At 43.2% G+C, this 19992-nt stretch overlaps 1 protein-coding gene across 1 annotated transcript in view; it reads right to left on the bottom strand.

Annotated features, from left to right (window-relative positions):
- Window positions 1-19992, bottom strand: part of SLC35F1 (solute carrier family 35 member F1) — a 446044-nt gene that overhangs the window by 90545 nt on the left and 335507 nt on the right. Inside the window, exon 3 of the mRNA XM_040428920.1 lies at window positions 1348-1475. Within this exon, the coding sequence (XP_040284854.1) occupies window positions 1348-1475 (128 nt within the window). The remainder of the gene's footprint in view (window positions 1-1347; window positions 1476-19992) is intronic.

Genomic DNA, 19992 nt, shown 5'->3' with positions numbered 1-19992 from the left:
TAATTCCAAAGGGTTCACATACTTTTTCTTGCAACTGTAATGCTATATTGGCACTGACACCGCAGCTATTGGTGAGTGAGGGCCAGCGCATGTCTCAACTACTACTCGTGCATCGAGTATACTGGACACCTTCCTTTTTATTTAAAATCGGGATTTGCGCTTGAGTGTACAGCGCTTATTATTCCAGGCCAGGAAACGTATTGCCAAACACTGGCTTTGCCGCGCCCACCCTCTGTAGCTGAGCTATTTCTAGAAAGAGGGGTATATGTTAAAAGGCAGTGCATCGCCAAGTTTACAAAATTATGGGACAAATGGATTTCGGCCAGGGATGGCGCGTCTCCCCTTGGGACTGACTCTACCACCCTAGTGGTGGTGGAAGGAGGCCTAAACAGCGCGATTTCAGTAACTTACATCTCAAAACCTAATGTAGGGAAAAAATGAATATAGATTGGAGGACATGAAAAGGGGAGTAGAGGCTTTGTCTGAGTTTCAAGACAGAGAGGTCAGGCTCGCGTTATGACAGCCTGGTTGCCTCAAATGTGGAGTTGTTTGCTTTCTTTGCAAGGTTCTGTGTGGCCGTCCCTTCGTTAGGGGGTGGGTTAAGCTGGGGGGTGGGGTGTTGGGATGCTGATGTCAACTTTGTAAAATGTATGGAAATAATTCTAAAATGTCATCTGTGATTGGTTGTATAACTGTAAAAATGTTGTTGAATAAAAAATTATCTGATTCAAAAAAGAAACATTATTTTTGCTTTCACTACTACTCCCTTCCTCCTCTTGGACTATATGCTGCTGCACGGCTGCTTCTAATTGCTAATCAGCTTTCTGCTATAAGACTGTGGTTGCAGACCTTTTCCAGAATAATTAGGTTCCTAACTTGCTAAGTTCCTGCTAAGGTGCTTATACTGTTTTCTGTTGTCTACTGTTCACCGACTTGTGCCTATTTACCGTTGTGACCCTCTGCAGCCAGCTCTGACCTGAGACCTATATCACAAATTTGCAAAAACTCTGCCATCCTTGACCTCGATCTGTTTCGGACTACATGTTCTGCCTTATTCCTTAGTACCCTGCACTGGTGTCTCTGACCCCCCAGTAGGTCTGCTGTCATCCAACTCCAGGAGGTAGCGACCTTTTGGTTCCCTGCGGCGAAGTTCACTTCACTGTATAGGGTTTAACGGGTGAATACCAGGGAATTGCCCGGATAATGCTCTTACTGTAGGTTTAGATCTAAGTGAAACCAGTTGGTTGACACAGTAGTTCCACACACTGCGGTAACACCCCTTTAACACGATTTGAAAAAACAAGTCAATTAACGGAAATTGAAGCATGCAAATGACAAATTACTTACCTGTATGCTAATAAAAGTGGTATACTGATGTGCTTTCACCACTAAATATGTCGCTTCTATGTCTATAATTCCCAAGAACATATACTTCCACCACCGTCTTTTCAAAATTGCCAATAAGTTTTCTTCCCCTGAAATTGAACATAAGAAACTAATAAAATGGTTTGAAATCACACAAATCAGAACAATGGATTTATTACTTTTAATACATAAAAAAATACATAATTTTATTGGACTATCTAATATTTTTAAAGGAGTTGTCTGATTTGGACATTGACCTCAGAGTATATGCATTTGGAAACATATAGGTCTGCTGTACTCAGTGGAGGAACCTGGTAGGAAGCGTTCGATTCCCCTGTAGCTCCATCACAAGAGAACTGATGTTACATGGCGCTCATTAAAATCAGTCTGTATAATGTCAGTATAATACATGAATGTACCAGGTACTCCAAAGCACGAGGTGCTCATTCTAGTTGTCTTCCACCCACTGCACCTAATTCATGAACATTACAAATGAGGGATTCCCTTGAATTAAGTTTTCGAAAATGTTTTTTCTAAACCAGACCACCCCTTTACAGGTTGGACTACATCACCACTTAACCTCATGGTCAGTTGGCCTTCCAAATTAGTTAGCTCACTCAAGTGATATCTCAACATGCAAGAATAGAAAATGATGTAGCATGTAGATTGAAGCACCAGCATGGTGAGTAATATTACGAATGTTATTATCTTATCTCAGGCTATTTTATATATATTTTATACCTGGAAACAACTGTAATGTCAATGTGTGATCAATATACCGTGTGGTACGACCATATCCTAACATACAATACACACATTTCTTTTTTTTAACAAATCTTTATTTAAGATTTTCATTAATTGAGAGACAATAATAAAGTACATATCGAATAATAAAATGATAACATAAAGGTACATCCTTGGTCTGATACAGATTATACAAGATACATACTCGAGATCGCAATAATAAGTTTGTGCGAAGCACAGATAAGTTTCAATGGCATGTGGATTACATTTACAGGTAAATTACATTTACAAGAACGGATTCACGGTTGAAGATAGGGATGGTGAAGAACATACAAAGATACGATATTGGTTGACAGGGTAGCATCCTTCCAAACACTAACACTGCATCAGCATATTACAAATTCTTTCATAATGTGGTTACGGCATTACATAAAAGATAGCATTTGTTAATTACTACTAGCAGGAATAGGTGCTGCCGGTAGTGCTGGAACATCCTGACGGTTAACCTGCTACTTCAGCCATGGAGCCTACACCCGCAGATGTTTGTCATGGGACAAGGATTCCCAAGTAGACATCTCTTCCAGCAGGCGGATCTCCTGAACCTTATTAATCCAATCTGTTAAGCCCGGTATTTTATTGGTGAGCCAAAACATAGGAATCAGGAGTTTTGCCGCAGCTATTAGGGAGGACAACAAGGAATGTTTGGTAAGAATGAATTTTGCACTGGGCAAGTTTAGCAGAACCACTAAGGGAGTCAGTGGTGACGAGGAGGGGACAATGTCTAGGACATGATTAGAAATCATGTCCCAGAATGGGGATATCAGGGGGCAGGTCCACCAGATATGAATTAGAGTGCCTGTAGTTCCCTTGCATCTCCAGCATTGATCCGAATGTGAGGGGTCCATGGCATGGAGTTTGGGCGGCGTATTGTACCACCTAATCACCAATTTATAGGCGTTCTCTTGGATCCTAATACACCTAGAGTACCCATGAGAGTGACATAAGATCCTATCTACTGTACTATCATCGAAGGTGGTGTTCATGTCCTTTTCCCATTGGGAAATAAACCAGGGTCTATAAGGACCTACATTATCCAGTAATTTGTTGTATATCTTAGAAATGGATCCTTTTTTGCCCGATGGTTGTAGTAAGATCGTGTCATACCAAGTGGGATCGAGTTTACTAGGGGTACAAGCTAGGTATTGAGTACAAACTCTCAAAAACTGTGAGTAGTGTATGGGTGACCATGGGATGTGAGGGAAACTTGATTTCAAGCTTTGAATGGAAGGGACCATCCGTTGTTTCAAGACATCTCCTATTGCCACAGAACCCAGCGCCTTCCAAAGACCCAAATCATCTTGGAAACCCTGTACTACCAAGTATGGGACATAGCCAGTGGGAGTGAACGGAGATAGGCAAGGGGAAGAGCGTAAGAGTGGTGATATTTTAGACCATGTGTTCATAACTCCCTTCAGGGGGTCTAGACCTTCCTTACCTATGTTGTTATTCATCACTAATTTGGGATCCCATAAGGTCGCTACACCCTTAGGGCCTAGTAGGCTTCTAGCTATCTTGCAACCTAGTTTGGTGTTCGTAGGGTTACTGATGTCGGAGTGTAATCTGAGCTGAATAGCTCTGTAATATGCAGCCACATCAGGAAGTCCGAAGCCTCCCCTAAATATGGGCTTAGTGAGAACCTTATACGCCAACCTGGGTCTACAGCCACCCCACACAAATGAGGAAAAGAGACTACGGACTGAGGAAGGACTTTTTATAATAAGCCACGGTAAGTCCGTCAGGGCCTGGGCTCTTACCAGATGGCGTCGTATTTAGGACTTTTTTCACCTCAGCCAGGGTGACAGGGGCTATCAGTGATAATTTAGAGGAGTCGTTAAGGACCGGTAAATTCAATGTCCGCAGGAAATTATATATTTCCCCTCTGCGCGCTATCTGTATGCCACCCTGTTCCTCCCGCCTAAGATTATACAAGTCGTGGTAGTAATCCCTAAAGATTTTTGATATTTTTTGAGTGTCCGTTACTATAGGCCCTTCCTGTGACTTCATGCGTTTGATAAAAACTTGGTCATCTCGTTTTTTAATGAGCGCGGACATTATCTTACCGCCTCTATTCCCGTGAACATAATGTTTATGTTTGACTTTCAAATAGGCCCTGGATGCCTTAAAGGGACACTGACAGGCCCAATAAGCATATTTAGGTATATATATATGACAGTACAAGTCTTATAAAGTGTATTAAAATCATCTAAGTATCCCCCCTGTCAGTAAACTGAAGTTTTATAACCTGCTTGAATCGTCTCCAATCTGCCCAAGGGGCGGCGTTTCATCTCCACTTGCGCCCAGCCAGCCGCCCCCAACTGCCGTTTTGAAGCCCCGCCCAGCTCATCAATATTCACTTTGCTGGGCGGCTTCTGCTGTCCCCGCTCTGAAGCGCTGCGCTGAACAGTGCCCGGCGCATGCGCATAATGCAGAGGCTGAAGCGGCCTCTAAGATGCAGACTGTACGCAGGCGCGATGTGATCCCGGCCAGTGAGGGTGCCGGGCGCATGCGCTGAAGATGAGACGGAGGTCGATGCCCTTAGGATTGTATTGGGCATGCGCCGGATCTTGTGAAGTCGGGGACAGTAGTAGCCGCCCAGCGAAGTGAATATTGATGAGCTGGGCGGCGCTTCAAAACGGCAGTTTACTGTATTTATAAGGTGGACATGGGGGATACTTAGATGATTTTAATACACTTTATAAGACCTGTATTGTCATATATATACCTAAATATGCTTATTGGGCCTGTCAGTGTCCCTTTAATATTTAACAGCTCCTGTAGTTCTCATCTCATGACTCTTAACTCTTCAAGGTCTCTGAGCGCACATGAGCGTTTATGTGACGATTCTAGACTAGCGATACGGGATAAGAGGTCTAACAATTTTCTCGCTCTATTTTTGTTAATATGAGACCCCAGCGCAATAAATTCCCCCCTAATTACCGCCTTATGCGCCTCCCATATTATTGTATGGGACATGTTGGGCGTTGCATTGGTAGAGAAGTACGCCTGTAATTTTTGCGATATGGAATCAAATTATGGAAGTCATCTGCAGGATAGTTTGAGATGTCCAAATTAGTTTTATATCCAACCATTGATCACGGACCAAGTCTGTTATTGATTTCATTTGATTCCAATGTTCCTTTCTCACCACCCGGAAAATTCCAGGTGAATAGGGGATGCAGAAGCCCCCGGCAAATTTGATAATACATTTTAATGTAAATTGATAGAAGTTGTGCTTGTATAAGTCTGCTTTCATTGAGTGAAGAACATTGTTCTCCTCTAGACTGGTGAATCTTAATGACAACTCATTTGAAATGTGGAATATCTATAATTCATGCATATTTGTATTTCAAAGGAAATTTGAAGTGGAAAAAGTTTCTGTACAATAAAGAGGGTGAACTTTATTTCTATAATAGTGAATATAAAATACATCCTGTGCTTCATTATACACTTATCCTGTGCTTATTATACACTTTCTCAATATATTCACCCACTAATGAAACCACAAAAGGTACAAAATGTCTCATAACTCAATGTAGCCTATCCTCAGGCACAACACACTCAAAACCTTACTGAAAAAGGGCTAAGAGCTACAAAAAAGATACATTATTTTATACTGTATGTGTCTGATGTAGGTAGAAGTAGTTTAAGGGTCCATTCACACGTCCGCAATTTTGTTCCTCATTTTGCGGAACGGAATTGCGGACCCATTCATTCCAATGGGGCAGCACGATGTGCTGCCCGGACACGGAATTGCGGATCCGCACTTCTGGGTCCGCACTTCCGTTCCGCAAAAAATTGCAGACAAGAACAGGCATATTCTATTAGTGCCGGCAATGTGCGGTCCGAAAAATGCGGAACGCACATTGCCGCTGTCCGTGTGGATGTGTGAATGGAGCCTTATGGGGCGAAAAATACGGTAAGCACTTCACTGTTGCAGTTATTTGTGGCGAAAGTGTTTAGTGGCCTAGTTTTACACATCCGTTGTATAGGATTACATCTGTTATATTTAGCAAAGTCTGTAACACACTAAAAATAATTGGGGTCATTTATCAAATTGGTGTAAAGTAGAACTGGCTTAGTTGCCCATAGCAACCAATCAGATTCCACCTTTAATTTTCTAAATTAGCTGTCAAAAATGAAAGGTGGAATCTAATTGGTTGCTATGGGGAACTAAGCCAGTTCTACTTTACACCAGTTTGATAAATGACCCCAAATATTACTATATTATTAGATGATCATTGCTTGTTTAATGATTGTATACAGTGCAGTGTTCTCAGTTTCTCCTTCTACATCTACTCTGTGTCTTCTCCTCTCTTTGGCTAGGCCCAGGTCCATGTAGCTGTAGGCCCCATCCTAGGCACACTAGGGCAGCCACTTCAGCCAACAACACTGTGTCATAAAATGGCCTGGTTGATTAAACTCTGCCATTTATCCTAGCCTAGCATACATGGGCAAGGCAATGCCTTTGTGCTACAGAATTCCTGTGCTGGCTATTGGAACTAATTTTACACCCCCTGCCCCTGTCAATCATGGCAACTGGAGCCTCTATCACAAATAAAGTAGCCCTGGCATTCACTGTAACAGCTCTATCCCACAAGGTCCCACACATTAAACCCCTGTCTCTTCCTAGGACACTGCACTGCTATGTCTGAAGCCAACCCGCCCTTTTAACAAACAAGGTTACAGTAAACACAACATAAAGTATAATACAAAATATCCCTTTAAAGGGAGGATGTCATCAGTTTTGTCCATAATAAACTGCTGACAGCACTAAGTTGGGGCTGGGGAGAGTGCAAACACTCCTTTTGTGGAGTTATTCTCATCTGGAGTAGTGTAAATGTGAAGTTTTATCCTGACAGATTCTGGTCCTGAAAGTTCTCAGCATGGGGCTTCACTATAAATGCTCTCTACATTGAGCTTCTTCACAGCCCCTCCCCTTTGCTGTGAGTGACATATGTAGTAGCCAACCATAAGACAGTTACAGCTGTCACTCAGAGCAGAGGGGGAAGGTTGTAAAGCAGCCCAATGCCAAGAGACAACAGATAGGACTTTGCAGTGAAGTTCTGCAGGACTTGCAGGAGCAGAATCTGGCAGAATAAAAATTAATATTCACACTTCTCCTGATACTAAAAGTTCCACAAGCAGTATGTTTGCACTGTGTTTCCCAGCCCCTGCTTAGTGCTGTCAGCATGGTTGAAACTACTGACGAACAACTTTTTAGGTGATATGCTTCTTATAGACCTTAAAGGGATTCTGTCACCAGGTTTCACCCCTGTCAGCTAAAAATATGCTGATGTTCAGGGCGTCTTCACGATTCCTAATGTGGGCTTATAAATGTCATCTGTGGGCTTATTTAGCTAAAAAACATCTATTACTAACCTGTCAGTCAAACAAATAAGGTGCCCAAGGGGATGTTAATGGATGCAAGGTGCCGGCCGCACCCACCGCCGTTCGTGCCCAGCGCCGCCTTTCCGGACCTCTGCGCCGCCTCCTAATCCTCTGTGCCGCCTCTCGCTCTCCCTCCCTCCCCCCTCCTTCTGCTGTAAGATCTCGCGCTTGCGCACAGGGCTCTGCCTGATGCGCCCGTGCGGACTTCTCCATTTGGCTTCTTACAGCGAAGTGCGCATGCGCCGGCACTTCGCTCAACCCCTGTATGCGCAAGATCTTACAGCAGGAGGAGGGGGAGGGAGGGAGAGCGAGAGGCGGCACAGAGGATTAGGAGGCGGCGCAGAAGTCTGGAAAGGCGGCGCTGGGCACGAACGGCGGTGGGTGCGGCGGGCACCTTGCATCCATTAACATCACCTTGTTTGACTGACAGGTTAGTAATAGCTGTTTTTTAGCTAAATAAGCCCACAGATGACATTTATAAGCCCACATTAGGAATCGTGAAGACGCCCTGAACATCAGCATATTTTTAGCTGACAGGGGTGAAACCTGGTGACAGAATCCCTTTAAACAGGTTAGCCAACTAAAATATTTTATTCCTATATTTTTAGACAGACATGCTAAAATGGGAAAGTTAGATTATGCTCCACTGCGTACAGGGACTAATTGAGTGATGGCAATTATTGTACAGCACTGCGGACTATGTTGGCACTATATAAACAAAAAGAACTAGTAACATACATAGTAACATAGTATATAAGGCCAAAAAAAGACATCTGTCCATCCAGTTCGGCCTGTTATCCTGCAAGTTGATAATATTATAGTGAAGGTTAAAGAAATTCTGACAAGCTCTCTCATCCACCTGTTCAACATCCAAGCTTTGGGGACAGAATGCCACCTGCTCCCTCAGTATGCACCAGATCGAGAACCTGTTGTGAAATAGTCACTCCATTTTTATCGAGTGCCACCCTGCAACTGAAAAAACGAATTCTCCCTTTCTTTTTTCTATTTACTGCACACAAACAAAAATACTGTAAGGGCTCATGCACACAAACGTATTTTCTTTCCGTGTCCATTCCGTTTTTTTTAAGACTGTATGGAAGTTACTCTGTGTGCATCCCATTTCCATATGTCCGTTCCACAAAAAAATAGAACATGTCCTATTGTTGCCTGCATTATGGACAAGGATAGTACTGTTCTATTAGGGTCCAGCTGTTCCGTTCTGCAAAATACGAATGCACACGGATGACGTCATCTGTGTTTTTTGCGGACCGCAAAGTACATACGGTTGTGTGCATGAGCCCTAACACTAGTATATTTCAATGATGTATGATATTAGTGGTTAATATTAGGGATGAGCGAACTGACTTCGGATGAAACACCCGAAGTTGATTCGCATAAAATTTTGTTCCAATACTGTACGTAGCGAATGCTCCGTACAGTATTAGAATGTATTGGCTCAGATGAGTCGAAGTTATTACTTCGCGAAATCTTGCGAGACTTTGCGTAAATAACTTTAGAAATTGATTTCTACTTGTAAAAAACCATTTCCCGAACTCGGGTTCAGTTCCAAGTGGTACCTTGGAACCAAACTCGAGTTCAGGAAATGTTTTTTTACAGTAGAAATTAATTTATGAAGTTATTATGCGAAGTCTCGCGAGACGTCGCGAAGTAATAACTACGGCTTATCGGAGACAATACATTCCAATACTGTATGGAGCGCTCACTCCATACAGTATTGAAACAAAGTTTTAAGCGAATCGACTTTGGATGTTTCATCCGAAGTCGATTCGCTCATCTCTAGTGAATATACTTCATTACAAATATACTTTTTTTAACTGATCACTTATTCTCTGGATAGGTCATCATTATCTGATCGTTGGGTCCGACACTCGGAACCCCCGCATATCAGCTGTTTTGAGAAGACACCGGTACTCTTGTAAGCACAGCTGCCTTCTAGCAGCTTACCAAGCACAGCGCTGTTTGCTGAATAGCAGCTTTACTTGGTATTGCGCTCAGCCCCATTCAAGTGCTTCAAGGCTGAGCTGCCTTCTCAAACAGCTGATCGGTGGGGGTCCTGGGTGTCGGCCCCCCACCGATCAGAAACTGATGACTTTTCCTGGGGATAGGTCATCAGTATAAAAATCTAGGAAAACGCCTTTAATGATAACTTAATATGTAAACATGGCCAAGACTTTCAAAACTGGTGAACGTATTTTAGTACTTCCCCAACTTTATAAATGTAATTGCAACTGCACAGTAGCACCAGCCTCATGGTATTGGTAATTCAGAGGCAGCCAGGAGATAAGCAGATAGCCCCCACAATGTACTGATTATTCAAGTTGATATATTGTGGACAGTTCTGCAGGATGTTTAGTTATTTAGTAGGTACACTTTATGCACATTGCTCCATTTCTTTACTTATTCCTTAGGCTACATGCACACATCGGTTTTAAGACCAATGGCAGTCTATAGGGTTATTCACACAGCATTTTTTTGGACAGCCACTGAATAACGGACGTAAAAAAATAGAACATGTTCTATCTTGTCCATTTTTCACTGACCCACTGCCCCCATACAATTGAATGGGTCTGTTTTTAATGTCCGTTTCTAAGAAAGGCATCAGTGAAAAAAATGTCTGTTAAAAATGGATATTGACCATTTATATTGATAAATCAGGCTAATATCTTGCATTTATAGCTCTTTGTTAAAGCCAGCCTCTGGTTCAAGAAAAAAAAATCACATTAACTGGAGAACAAATAGGACATGTACATAGTGACCTCCTTTTCATATTTTTAGCTGCAACATTTCCTGGGCTCCTTTTCAGTCATGCTTCTCGGACTACCTGATACATACCGTGCATTTGGTAGCACAAGACACTTCCTGCTGCCCTTGGATTGGCTCTGCGCACATGGCCAATCCGAGAGCTGGGCTGGACAAGCAGGAAGTGTCTTATGCTACCGATACATAATTTAGTCTGAGAAATGGTGCGGCTATCTTCGATGACAAACGTGAAGCATGGCAACTGGTGGATCTGGCTAAAAATATGAAAGAGAAGTCACTATGTACGTGTTATGTTTGTTCCTCAGTTAATGTGAATTTTTTTCTTGAACCGGACGGTTGCTTGAAGGATTATTACATGCTGTCCTTGATGCATCTTGAAGTATTATTAATCACTTCTGCCTGGTTTAACAAGTACTATTGCACAGGTTCACTGCACACACAAGAGCTACTGCCCTGAGCAAAGAATTTCTAAAAAAAAGTCAAAGTAGTTTCATTAGCGTAAACATTGCTATCCAAGTTTCTATCAATTTTACATTTAATATTTTCTCATTATTCAACATTTTTGTACCGCGGGAATGTTCAGCGATTGTCAGAAACCGGAAATACCACGAGTCAATATATGCTGACACCTTCTGTTTAACCTTCTACTGCACTCATGTAGAAGTGCCATAAGTCCCCAGGCATACCCATTCTCCACAGTCCTTTCCGTCTCATTGACCATTGGACTATTCTCAGTTTAGAACTTAACTAGACTGACAGCATCATCTGCAGAAGTCACAATGCATGACATAATAACTTTCTTGAGCCAAACAGGTTGATCTTAGTCTCAACACACTAAAAAGTTGTGGCACAGTATAAGGTAGGCTTAATGAGGCGTGATAATGTAATTCAGTTGAATTCAATATTTTTTTTTAAAATCAGATTATTTTTATTGAACACTTTTTCAACAAATAAAGAAGACAAACAGTCTCCCCCCCCCCCACCTCAGGTCCCGAATGTCCCGGATCAAAGGAGAAGACATCCAAAAGTCTCTGGTCTTTTCAAACTTTTTAAGGTTATTTCTCTTCTGCTACACAAATCTTTCTAGTTGCAGTAAGATATGAACCCTACTCACTAGTTCCCTAACTTTAGGAGGGTCTTGATCCACCCAGTGGTACACAATCACCTTCCGTGCTTGATACTGTATGCGAATAATCGCCAATTTTTGTTCAGCAGGTAATGATGGAATTTCAACACACCCCAGTACACATAATCTGGCGGTACCCTCAACCTGCATCTCAAACACTGTTCGTAGTATAGCTACCACTCCCTCCCAATACCTCCTTAGCCTAAGGGCAGTTCCACATGAGATGGATCAGCGTAGCATTGGGTGCACCACATCTGGAACATAGGTCTTCTAATCGATATCCCATTTTTCTCAGAAGGGCCGGAGTTCTATAAACTCTATGCAACAACAATAGCTGCGACATTCTATGCGCTTCACTCACCGCTACCTCAGTGAACCCTCTTAACACTGTGTGCCACTGTTCTTCCGATAAGTCATTTATATCTGTCCGCCACTTGTCATACAATCGGAGAGGCTGCTTTTTAATTTGTGATTCCATAAGACTGTTATAGTGTAGCGATATGACACCGCTAGTGGAACCTTTTGAGCTTGCCAGATCTATGATCAGATGTCTAGAGGCCAACTTAATCTCATTCACCCTTCCCTGGGAATTGATAGCATGTCGAAGCTGCAAGTACAAGTAAAATTGGGAGTGTGGGAGTTGGAACTCTCGTTGTAATTGAGCATACTCTTTCAGAGTATCTCCATCATAGAGTTGGTGTATGTGTGTAAGCCCATAGCGTCCCCAGGTCTGAACAGTAGATACTTTATGCAATTCTGCATACATGAGATTGGGCCAAATCAGGGTAAATTTAGTGTAGCCCTGTATCCTTGCCACCTTCCTCGCTTTCCACCATACCTTATGGATTGTTCGAAGTATCGGGAGTTCGTCCCCTTTTGTATCCAGTGACCCATCCTCTAGTGCTGTTATCAAGTTTTTACCCCCTACCAGGATTCGCGTGATCCGTCCTGCCTTATCAAGGTCCTCTTACATCCCCCAACCCCTCAGATGTTGAAGTTGGGCAGCCAGATAATAAATCCACGGATCTGGAACCCCAAGTCCACCATCAGTTTTTGGTCTGCAAAGCGTAGCCAACTTTATACGTGGAACCCCTTTCTTCCAGATTAGATCTCTAAATATGGCATTAACCGTGACAAAAAAATGAGCATGAATCCATATAGGTGCATTGTGCAGCAGGTATATGAGCTGCGGCATTAAGATCATTTTTAGCAGATTAACCCTTCCAATTACTGAAAGCGGCAGTTTTGTCCAACTCTGTACCTTCTGTCGAAACCTCTGCAACAGTGGGGTTAAATTCAGTTTTTCATAGTCCCTGTGATTAGTTGTGACATGAACTCCTAAGTATTTAAAAGACGTGACTAACTGTAAACCTACTGTCGAGAGATGACTATTCCCACTGCCAACATCAATACAGACTTGGACCAGTTAATGGACAATCCCGACAAGTTACTAAATCCATTTATAATATTCATGGCTGCCGGAAGAGAGGAACTCCACTCATCCAGAAATAGCAGCATGTCATCAGCGTAAAGAGCCACTTTTTCTGTAAGCCCATCATAGCTAAATCCCTTGACTGTCTGTGCTTCCCTGAGTGCCGTGGCCAGAGGCTCAATTGCTACTGCAAAGAGCAGGGGAGATAGAGGGCACCCCTGTCTAGTTCCTCTATGCAGATGAAAAGAACTGCGAGAGAGCTCCATTCACCCTAACTTTGGCTGTGGGGGAAGTATATAAAAGTTGGATCCACTGAATAAAGGTTGTCCCAAAGCCCATTTTCTTGAGCACAGCCCACAGGTACCGCCACTCCACGCTATCGAACGCTTTGGCCGCATCAAGAGATTTTATCTGGAGTCGTACATACAATCCCTTCAGCGTCGCGTAAAGCAGCGACATATGCCGAGGGTTGTTGTGCTTTAGAGAGCAACGCCAACAATCTACCTGTCTTCTCACCCTCCTCATAATATGATTGTTTTTGAAAAAAACTTTGTTCTTCGCTCTAAGAAGTAATTTATCATTTAAATTACGGTGTGCTTCTTGCCATAATGACCCCCGACCAGACACCGATGGCTGAAAACTAGCAGATACCACTACAGGAGAATGATCCGAGAGCTGTCTGGTTAGATACCTGATATCGCAGATACGACAACCCATCGTCTCATTCTCCAGGGCCAGGTCTATCCTAGATAATGTTTGATATGTGCTGGAGCAGCAAGAATATTGGCGTACTTGGGGATTACGCAGCCTCCAAAAATCCATTAAGGACGCTTCTGACAGAAGTCTCCCAAACGGTGTAAGCAGCCCCTCCGATTGTGACATGGCAGCAGACATCCTATCTAATCCTGGACATATTATGTTATTGAAATCTCCCATTATTAGGGGTATCTGGGTATTCTGCCAGAAAAGCTATCAGCTTTCTAACTACAAGCAGAGAATACGGCGGTGGTATATATATCCCACATATAATACATAAGACATTGAAGAGTTTGCCGTATAAAAAGACATAGCAACCATTCGCATCAATCCTGTTGGATCACCCCTTGCATAAGAGGAATAAGTAGCGTGATAACAGTGACTCGCCCATCTAGGGGTAAGTAAATGGGATTGTTCCGCAAGGAGGTGTGTCTCCTGTAGACAACAAACCGAGGGGTGATACTCTTTTATACTCTCCATTATGGCCTTCCTTTTAGCAGCATCCTTAACTCCTCTAACATTACAACTCAGAAAATTCACCGGACTAGCCATACCTAAGTCTATGCAACCACACTTTGAACGGATACCTCGTCTTACAGTGTATAGGCACAAGTACCCATATGAACACTTTTTCGGACCTGGGACTATAGTTCCCCAACTCCCCCTTCCCTAACCTAAATAGCCTCCTCCCCATATCCCACTCAACCTGACTCAAGAGCCACCTGGTGTCGCTCTTCCTGACAGATCCCACCAATACACCTTAGTATTAAGGTCCGTGGGTGTTTGAAATATCTATCAACAGAGCGGACTCCCTCAAACAGCAATGTCTATCTGGGCGGAATAGAACACTTCCGTATCGCTCCCAAACACAAATGTAAACTGTTAAACAGTGGAAATATAAGCACGAACCATATCCTGCACTAACCTTGGTCATGAGTAATATAGACATTAATAGCTACATGTAATAACTTTATGCAGTACCCAGGTATATCAACTCATGTGAGAAGTACAAAGCGGGCACAGACCAAATATGTACGGCCATATCCGCCCGTGTACTGCCACATAGTCGTCATTCACCACTCAGGTTACAAATTTTCATTTTATAATGTAGACCTCTCAGTCATCCTGGTTCCTTTCCGCACGGATTTGCCCTTCATGTCGATCCAGCCATTTTGATGCCTCTTTCGGGTCCTCGAAGAAGCTTGTAGATCCAAGAGCTGCAATTCCAAGCTTTGCAGGGTATAGCATAGAATACGACGCTCCAAGTTCCCTCAGACGCCGCTTTACCTCCAGGAATTTAGCTTGTTTCTTCTGGACTTCCAAGGAGTAATCAGGGAAAAAGGATATCCTATGGCCATCAATAGAAAGATCAGGCAGATCTCTTGCCTTGCGCAAAATAATATCTCGATCCCTGTAATGGAGTACCTTCATGAGTACCGGTCTTTACGGCGCTCCTGGTGGCAAAGGCCGAGTAGGGATCTTATGCGCTCGTTCAATGGCGAATAAAGGGGTCAGAGTGCCTTCTCCAAACTGTTCTTTGAGCCAGTTTTCAAAAAACTCAGTCGGATTAGAGCCTTCCACTTTCTCAGGCACTCCAACTAGTCTCACATTATTTCTTCTCAGTTGATTTTCGAGATCGTCCTGTTTGGCAGAAATTGCATCAAGCCTGCGTGAGTGATCTGTAGAGTCTCTCTTGGGAGGGTGTACTGCGTCACACGATCCTCCAGAGAGGTAGTACGGTCTGCAAGCTTCCTTAAATCATGCTATAATAGAAATGTCTTCTTTAATGGCTCCCACCTGCATCGTTAGGACATTTAGTGTCTTGCCCCATTTGGAGATAGCCTGAAGAACATCTTTGATAGTCGGTTCCTCAGAGTCAGAATCTAGGGCCTCTGGGTCTCTGGCCGCTTCACGTTCTTAAATGGCGGCAAATCTATTAGGGTGCCGCTTCAGGCCCATCACCTCCCCAGGCCCTTCCCTGTCTGAGTCCCTTCCTACACCAGCCAGGGATGACTCACTGTTATCGGGAGGCACGCCGTGTTCTGGGGAGCTCCGGATTGTGAGCAAACTGACTCAGCCGCGCGGCTGCCTCTGCTGCAGCTCGTTTCCGCGGTCTCGGCGCTTCGGTGTGGAGGCCCTGGCGCCATCTTGGGTGATCTTGCCGGCTCCTTTTCCGTCTCTCCTTTTGGACATGACGGCAGGTCACTGGTGTCCACAGGCGGGGGAATGATCTCCTGACCGTCAGGTAATGATCAGGCCACGTTATTGTTATGTCCAGGCTGAATTTATCGGATAATTAGCCGAGGCAGTGCAGGAGCTCACGGAGAACACGTCCGCTCACATGCCTGACAAGCCACGCCCCTCGTTGAATTCAATTGTAGTAAAGTTTACCTGGTATGAAGTAAATAGAGAGTATGGATGCAAGTCCTCCAAGGAGACATCAAGTGTGAATACCCAAAAAAATGTGCAGTTTCTCCTCAAGTTTGTGAAATTGTAATAAATAAAACACCTTCTAAAGGATTGTCACCACTGTATAGTCTTCAGTAGTGGTATGGGGTCCAAAATGTACTGTACATATTCTGTATTCACCAAAGTATAATGTAAAAATGCATTAGCAACCACAAGTCTAGCAATGGAGGAGTTTCCAGTGAAAGAAGGCAGGCATTGTAAGAAGCATCAGAAGTCCAAGCAATTGCTATTACTTATTGATGGTTCTCAATACATGTGCAGTAGGTGGGTCCGGCTCCTGGTACCCACTCTGATTAGTTGACTGAAAGCATCCCCTTCATTGTTTACCAGGCACAGTGTTATACATGTTGTAGGTGCACGTTGTAGTCCTATTTTAGTGAATGGAATTGAGTTCCACCACCAGGCTCAGTCACTACAAAATGTACACAAATTAGCTTTCTTTCCAAATAGAAAAGAAAGGTGGACCTCTGATGCCAGAAGATGTAAGGTAGCTATCCTATAAGTTAATGCTCAAACTTTTAAATAGGTCTTGATACATAACTTGGAAAATATCTAAGCCAGCAACTCATCTGCATACAGCTGTATTAAGGGTAATTGTCCGTCATCAGTACCGAGCAGACAGAACTGGCTTAGTTGGGTGAGAGGCCTTCGTCAGGATTTGGGGATACTATTTCTCCATATGGAGTGTGCCTAGTAGATGTAAGGAGTCTTATACTGTAGGCCACCCAATTAAGCCTGCTAATGAGGGGTAGCCATGAAACAGCTGCCTCCAGATTTGGTACTGGCTTAGCTATTGTCGAAATTATCCCTCAAGGTCTGTTTAAAAGATCGAGCGTTGACTTATAGAATAGCTATCCTCCATCTGGTGGCATAAGAGTTTCAGAGCTAATTTGCAATTTTTTTTTCCCAGTGCAGCATTTCCTGGCCTATAAGTCTCCTTACACCTACAAGGCGGTTGACACAAGGAGAAATAGTACCCATGAATCCTACAAAATGTACAGCACTGTGCCTAGAAAACAATGCAAAGGATGCATCACTCACTAGAGCAGATATTGATGGCCTATCCCAAGGCCAGAACCCATTTAAGTTAAATGACAAAAATATTCATTAACATAGAATAAGCCTGTCTTTTAAATGGAAAATACCATGACTTTATTTTTCATAGGTTCATGCAGAATAAAGGTAAATGAGGGAAGAATGGCCCCGGAAGCATATAGGCTCATATCATGTGTAGGAAAGAGCCCCTGGAAGCATTACATCTGGTGCTGGTGGGATAGAGGAGCTTATGAATTTGGTACAGTCTAGAGGGGGTCAAATATACACTATGGAGTCATTTAACCCGTATCAGTTGATGCCTGGCACTAAATACTGGGTAGACATTCACGAGTTTATAAATGCTAAACTACTGTAGGTCCTCCTGGAGTTTGCTCACCTTGTTGGGACTGGCCTCTGAATTAATCTACAAAAAATGGCAGAAAGCTACATAGACTTTGAATGTTGTAAACTAGAAAGGTCATTCTTCTTAATTGGAAAAGCCCTAAACCTCCCACAGTATCCCAATGGGTACAATTGATTGACTGACCTATCATTGTATAAACTGACCTATGCTGCTAGGGGAACCCCTGCTGAACCCTACTGAACCAGACTGAGGGACCATTTAATGGCTTAGGAAACCTTTGCAGGTGCTTTGTGTTGATTATCTGATTAGAGTGTGACACCAGGAGTCCACAATATTGAACTTTTTCACAATATTCTAATTTTCTGAGATACTGACCTCTGGGTTTTTATTAGCTTTAAGCCATAATCTTAATACTTAATTCCTTCACCCCTGGAGGGTTTTTCATTTTTATGTTTTAGTTTTTTACTCCCTGCCTTTCCAGGGCCATAACTTTATTTTTCTGTTCACATGGGCATATGATGGCTTGTTTTTAACGGGACAAGTTATACTTTTTAATGGCTCCATTTGAAATTGCATATAATGTAGTGCGGAGCTAGAAAAAAATTCCAAATGCAGTGGAATTGGAAACTTTATCACAGTTTTATGGGTCTTGTTTTTACAACATTCCCTATGCAGTAAAACTGACTAATTAATTTCATTCTCTGTGTCAGTACAATTATGGCCATACCAAATTTGTATAATTTTTCTGAAACAATAAAAACCTTGAAAAATATGATTTTTTTCTTTTTATTGTCATATTCTGACCCCTATAACTTTTTTGTAGTTATGTGTATGGAGCTGTGTGAGGGCACATTTTTTGCAAGGCGATCTGTACTTTTCACTGATACCATTTTGCGGTGTGTATGACTTTTTAATCACTTTTTACTCAAGGCGAATTGACCATTTTGACTTTTTTTCTGTTTCACCATTTGCAATGTGGGATAAATATTTCTATATTTTAATAGTACGGGTGAATAGTACGGGTGTTATTGCATGATGTTTATTTGTTTTATTGTTTATTTTGATTTCAGGAAAATGGGGTGATTTGAATTTTATATATATATATATATATATATATATATATATTTTTTTTTATAACTTCCCTAGGGAACTTGAACAAGCAATCATCAGACTGCTTCCCTCATAGACCCCAATTAGTGTTGGTGTGTATGAGAGTTACGCTATGTTCCTATGGAGCCCTGCCGCACACACTATCCGACTCCCCCGATCCCCATTAGGGGAAACCACTGCATTCCCAAAAGTGCACGCTTCCAGGTTTTTGCGCTCCCAGATGCTGTGGTCACATTTGAAAACATCGATCCACACCTTAGCCGTGGGTGTCCGCTGTTTAAAACAGCAGGCACCTGGTGGCTACGGTGCTTGCTGAGCTTGCGAGCAGGCGCCAACTGTAAAGGAGTTCTCCCATCTCAGACAACGGGGGCATATCACTAGGATATGTCCCCATTGTCTGATAGGTGCGTGTCCCACCTATCTCATAAATGCAAAGTGAAGGAGGCCGCACCACACATACGTGGCTGTCACTCCATTCGTTCCTATGGGGCTGCCGAAAATAGTCGAACGCTTGTATAACTATTTCCGTTGGCCCTATTTAAGTGAATGGAAGCAGTGTGCCACGTAAGCATGGTGCACTCCCATAAATTTTTATGAGGATTCTGGAAACAGTCGAGTGCGTCGCTCGGCTATTTTCGGCGGGCCAATAGGAACGTTTGGTGGTGGCCAGACCCGGCACCGCCAGCCACCATTTTGCTGGCTTCGTTTTCAGCTGCGTTTATGAGACAGGTGCAGATCTCAGAAGAGGGACTCGTACCAATCAGACAATGGGGGCATATCCTAGCGATATGTCCCCATTATCTGAGATGGGAATACCCCTTTAAAGACCCGTCATGCTCTGCACATGTACAGCACTGGGAGGGAAGGCGTTAAAAGAAATAAACATGAAATAGATAGCTCTGTGTAATGAATCTATATAATATATGTGTCACGAGCGGAGGGGAAGAGTGCAGTCCTGATATCCACCCGCACCTCTATCCCTACCTACTTGCACGGCCCGTTCTAACCGGCGGCGTACAATTTGGCGGCAGTCCCTCGCTTAGATATGTGCAGGGGCCTAAAGAAGCTAAGAGGAGTACCGTAACAGAGTCAAGGAAGCCAAAGTCAAACCTGGGAGGTCACGCAGGTACACAGGGGTCAACACAATAACAAGGTCAAAACAATCCGAAGTCAGAAGCCAAGATGTCACGTCAATTCCAGGGAGGTCACAGGGTCGAGGTCAAAAGCAAAGCCGAGGTCCAAACACACGAAAGACACAATATGCGAGAATGCTGGTGAGGGTAGCAAGACCAATCACAGGCAACCTGTGGCCAGCACACTGCCTGTTTAAATATCCCAGACTGGTGAGTCACGTGACTCGCA

The sequence above is a fragment of the Bufo bufo genome, chromosome 4 (assembly GCF_905171765.1).
Source record: "Bufo bufo chromosome 4, aBufBuf1.1, whole genome shotgun sequence".
NCBI lineage: Eukaryota > Metazoa > Chordata > Amphibia > Anura > Bufonidae > Bufo > Bufo bufo.
The sequence above is the reverse complement of the archived record's forward strand: the minus strand, read 5'-3'. Positions and strand labels throughout refer to the sequence as shown.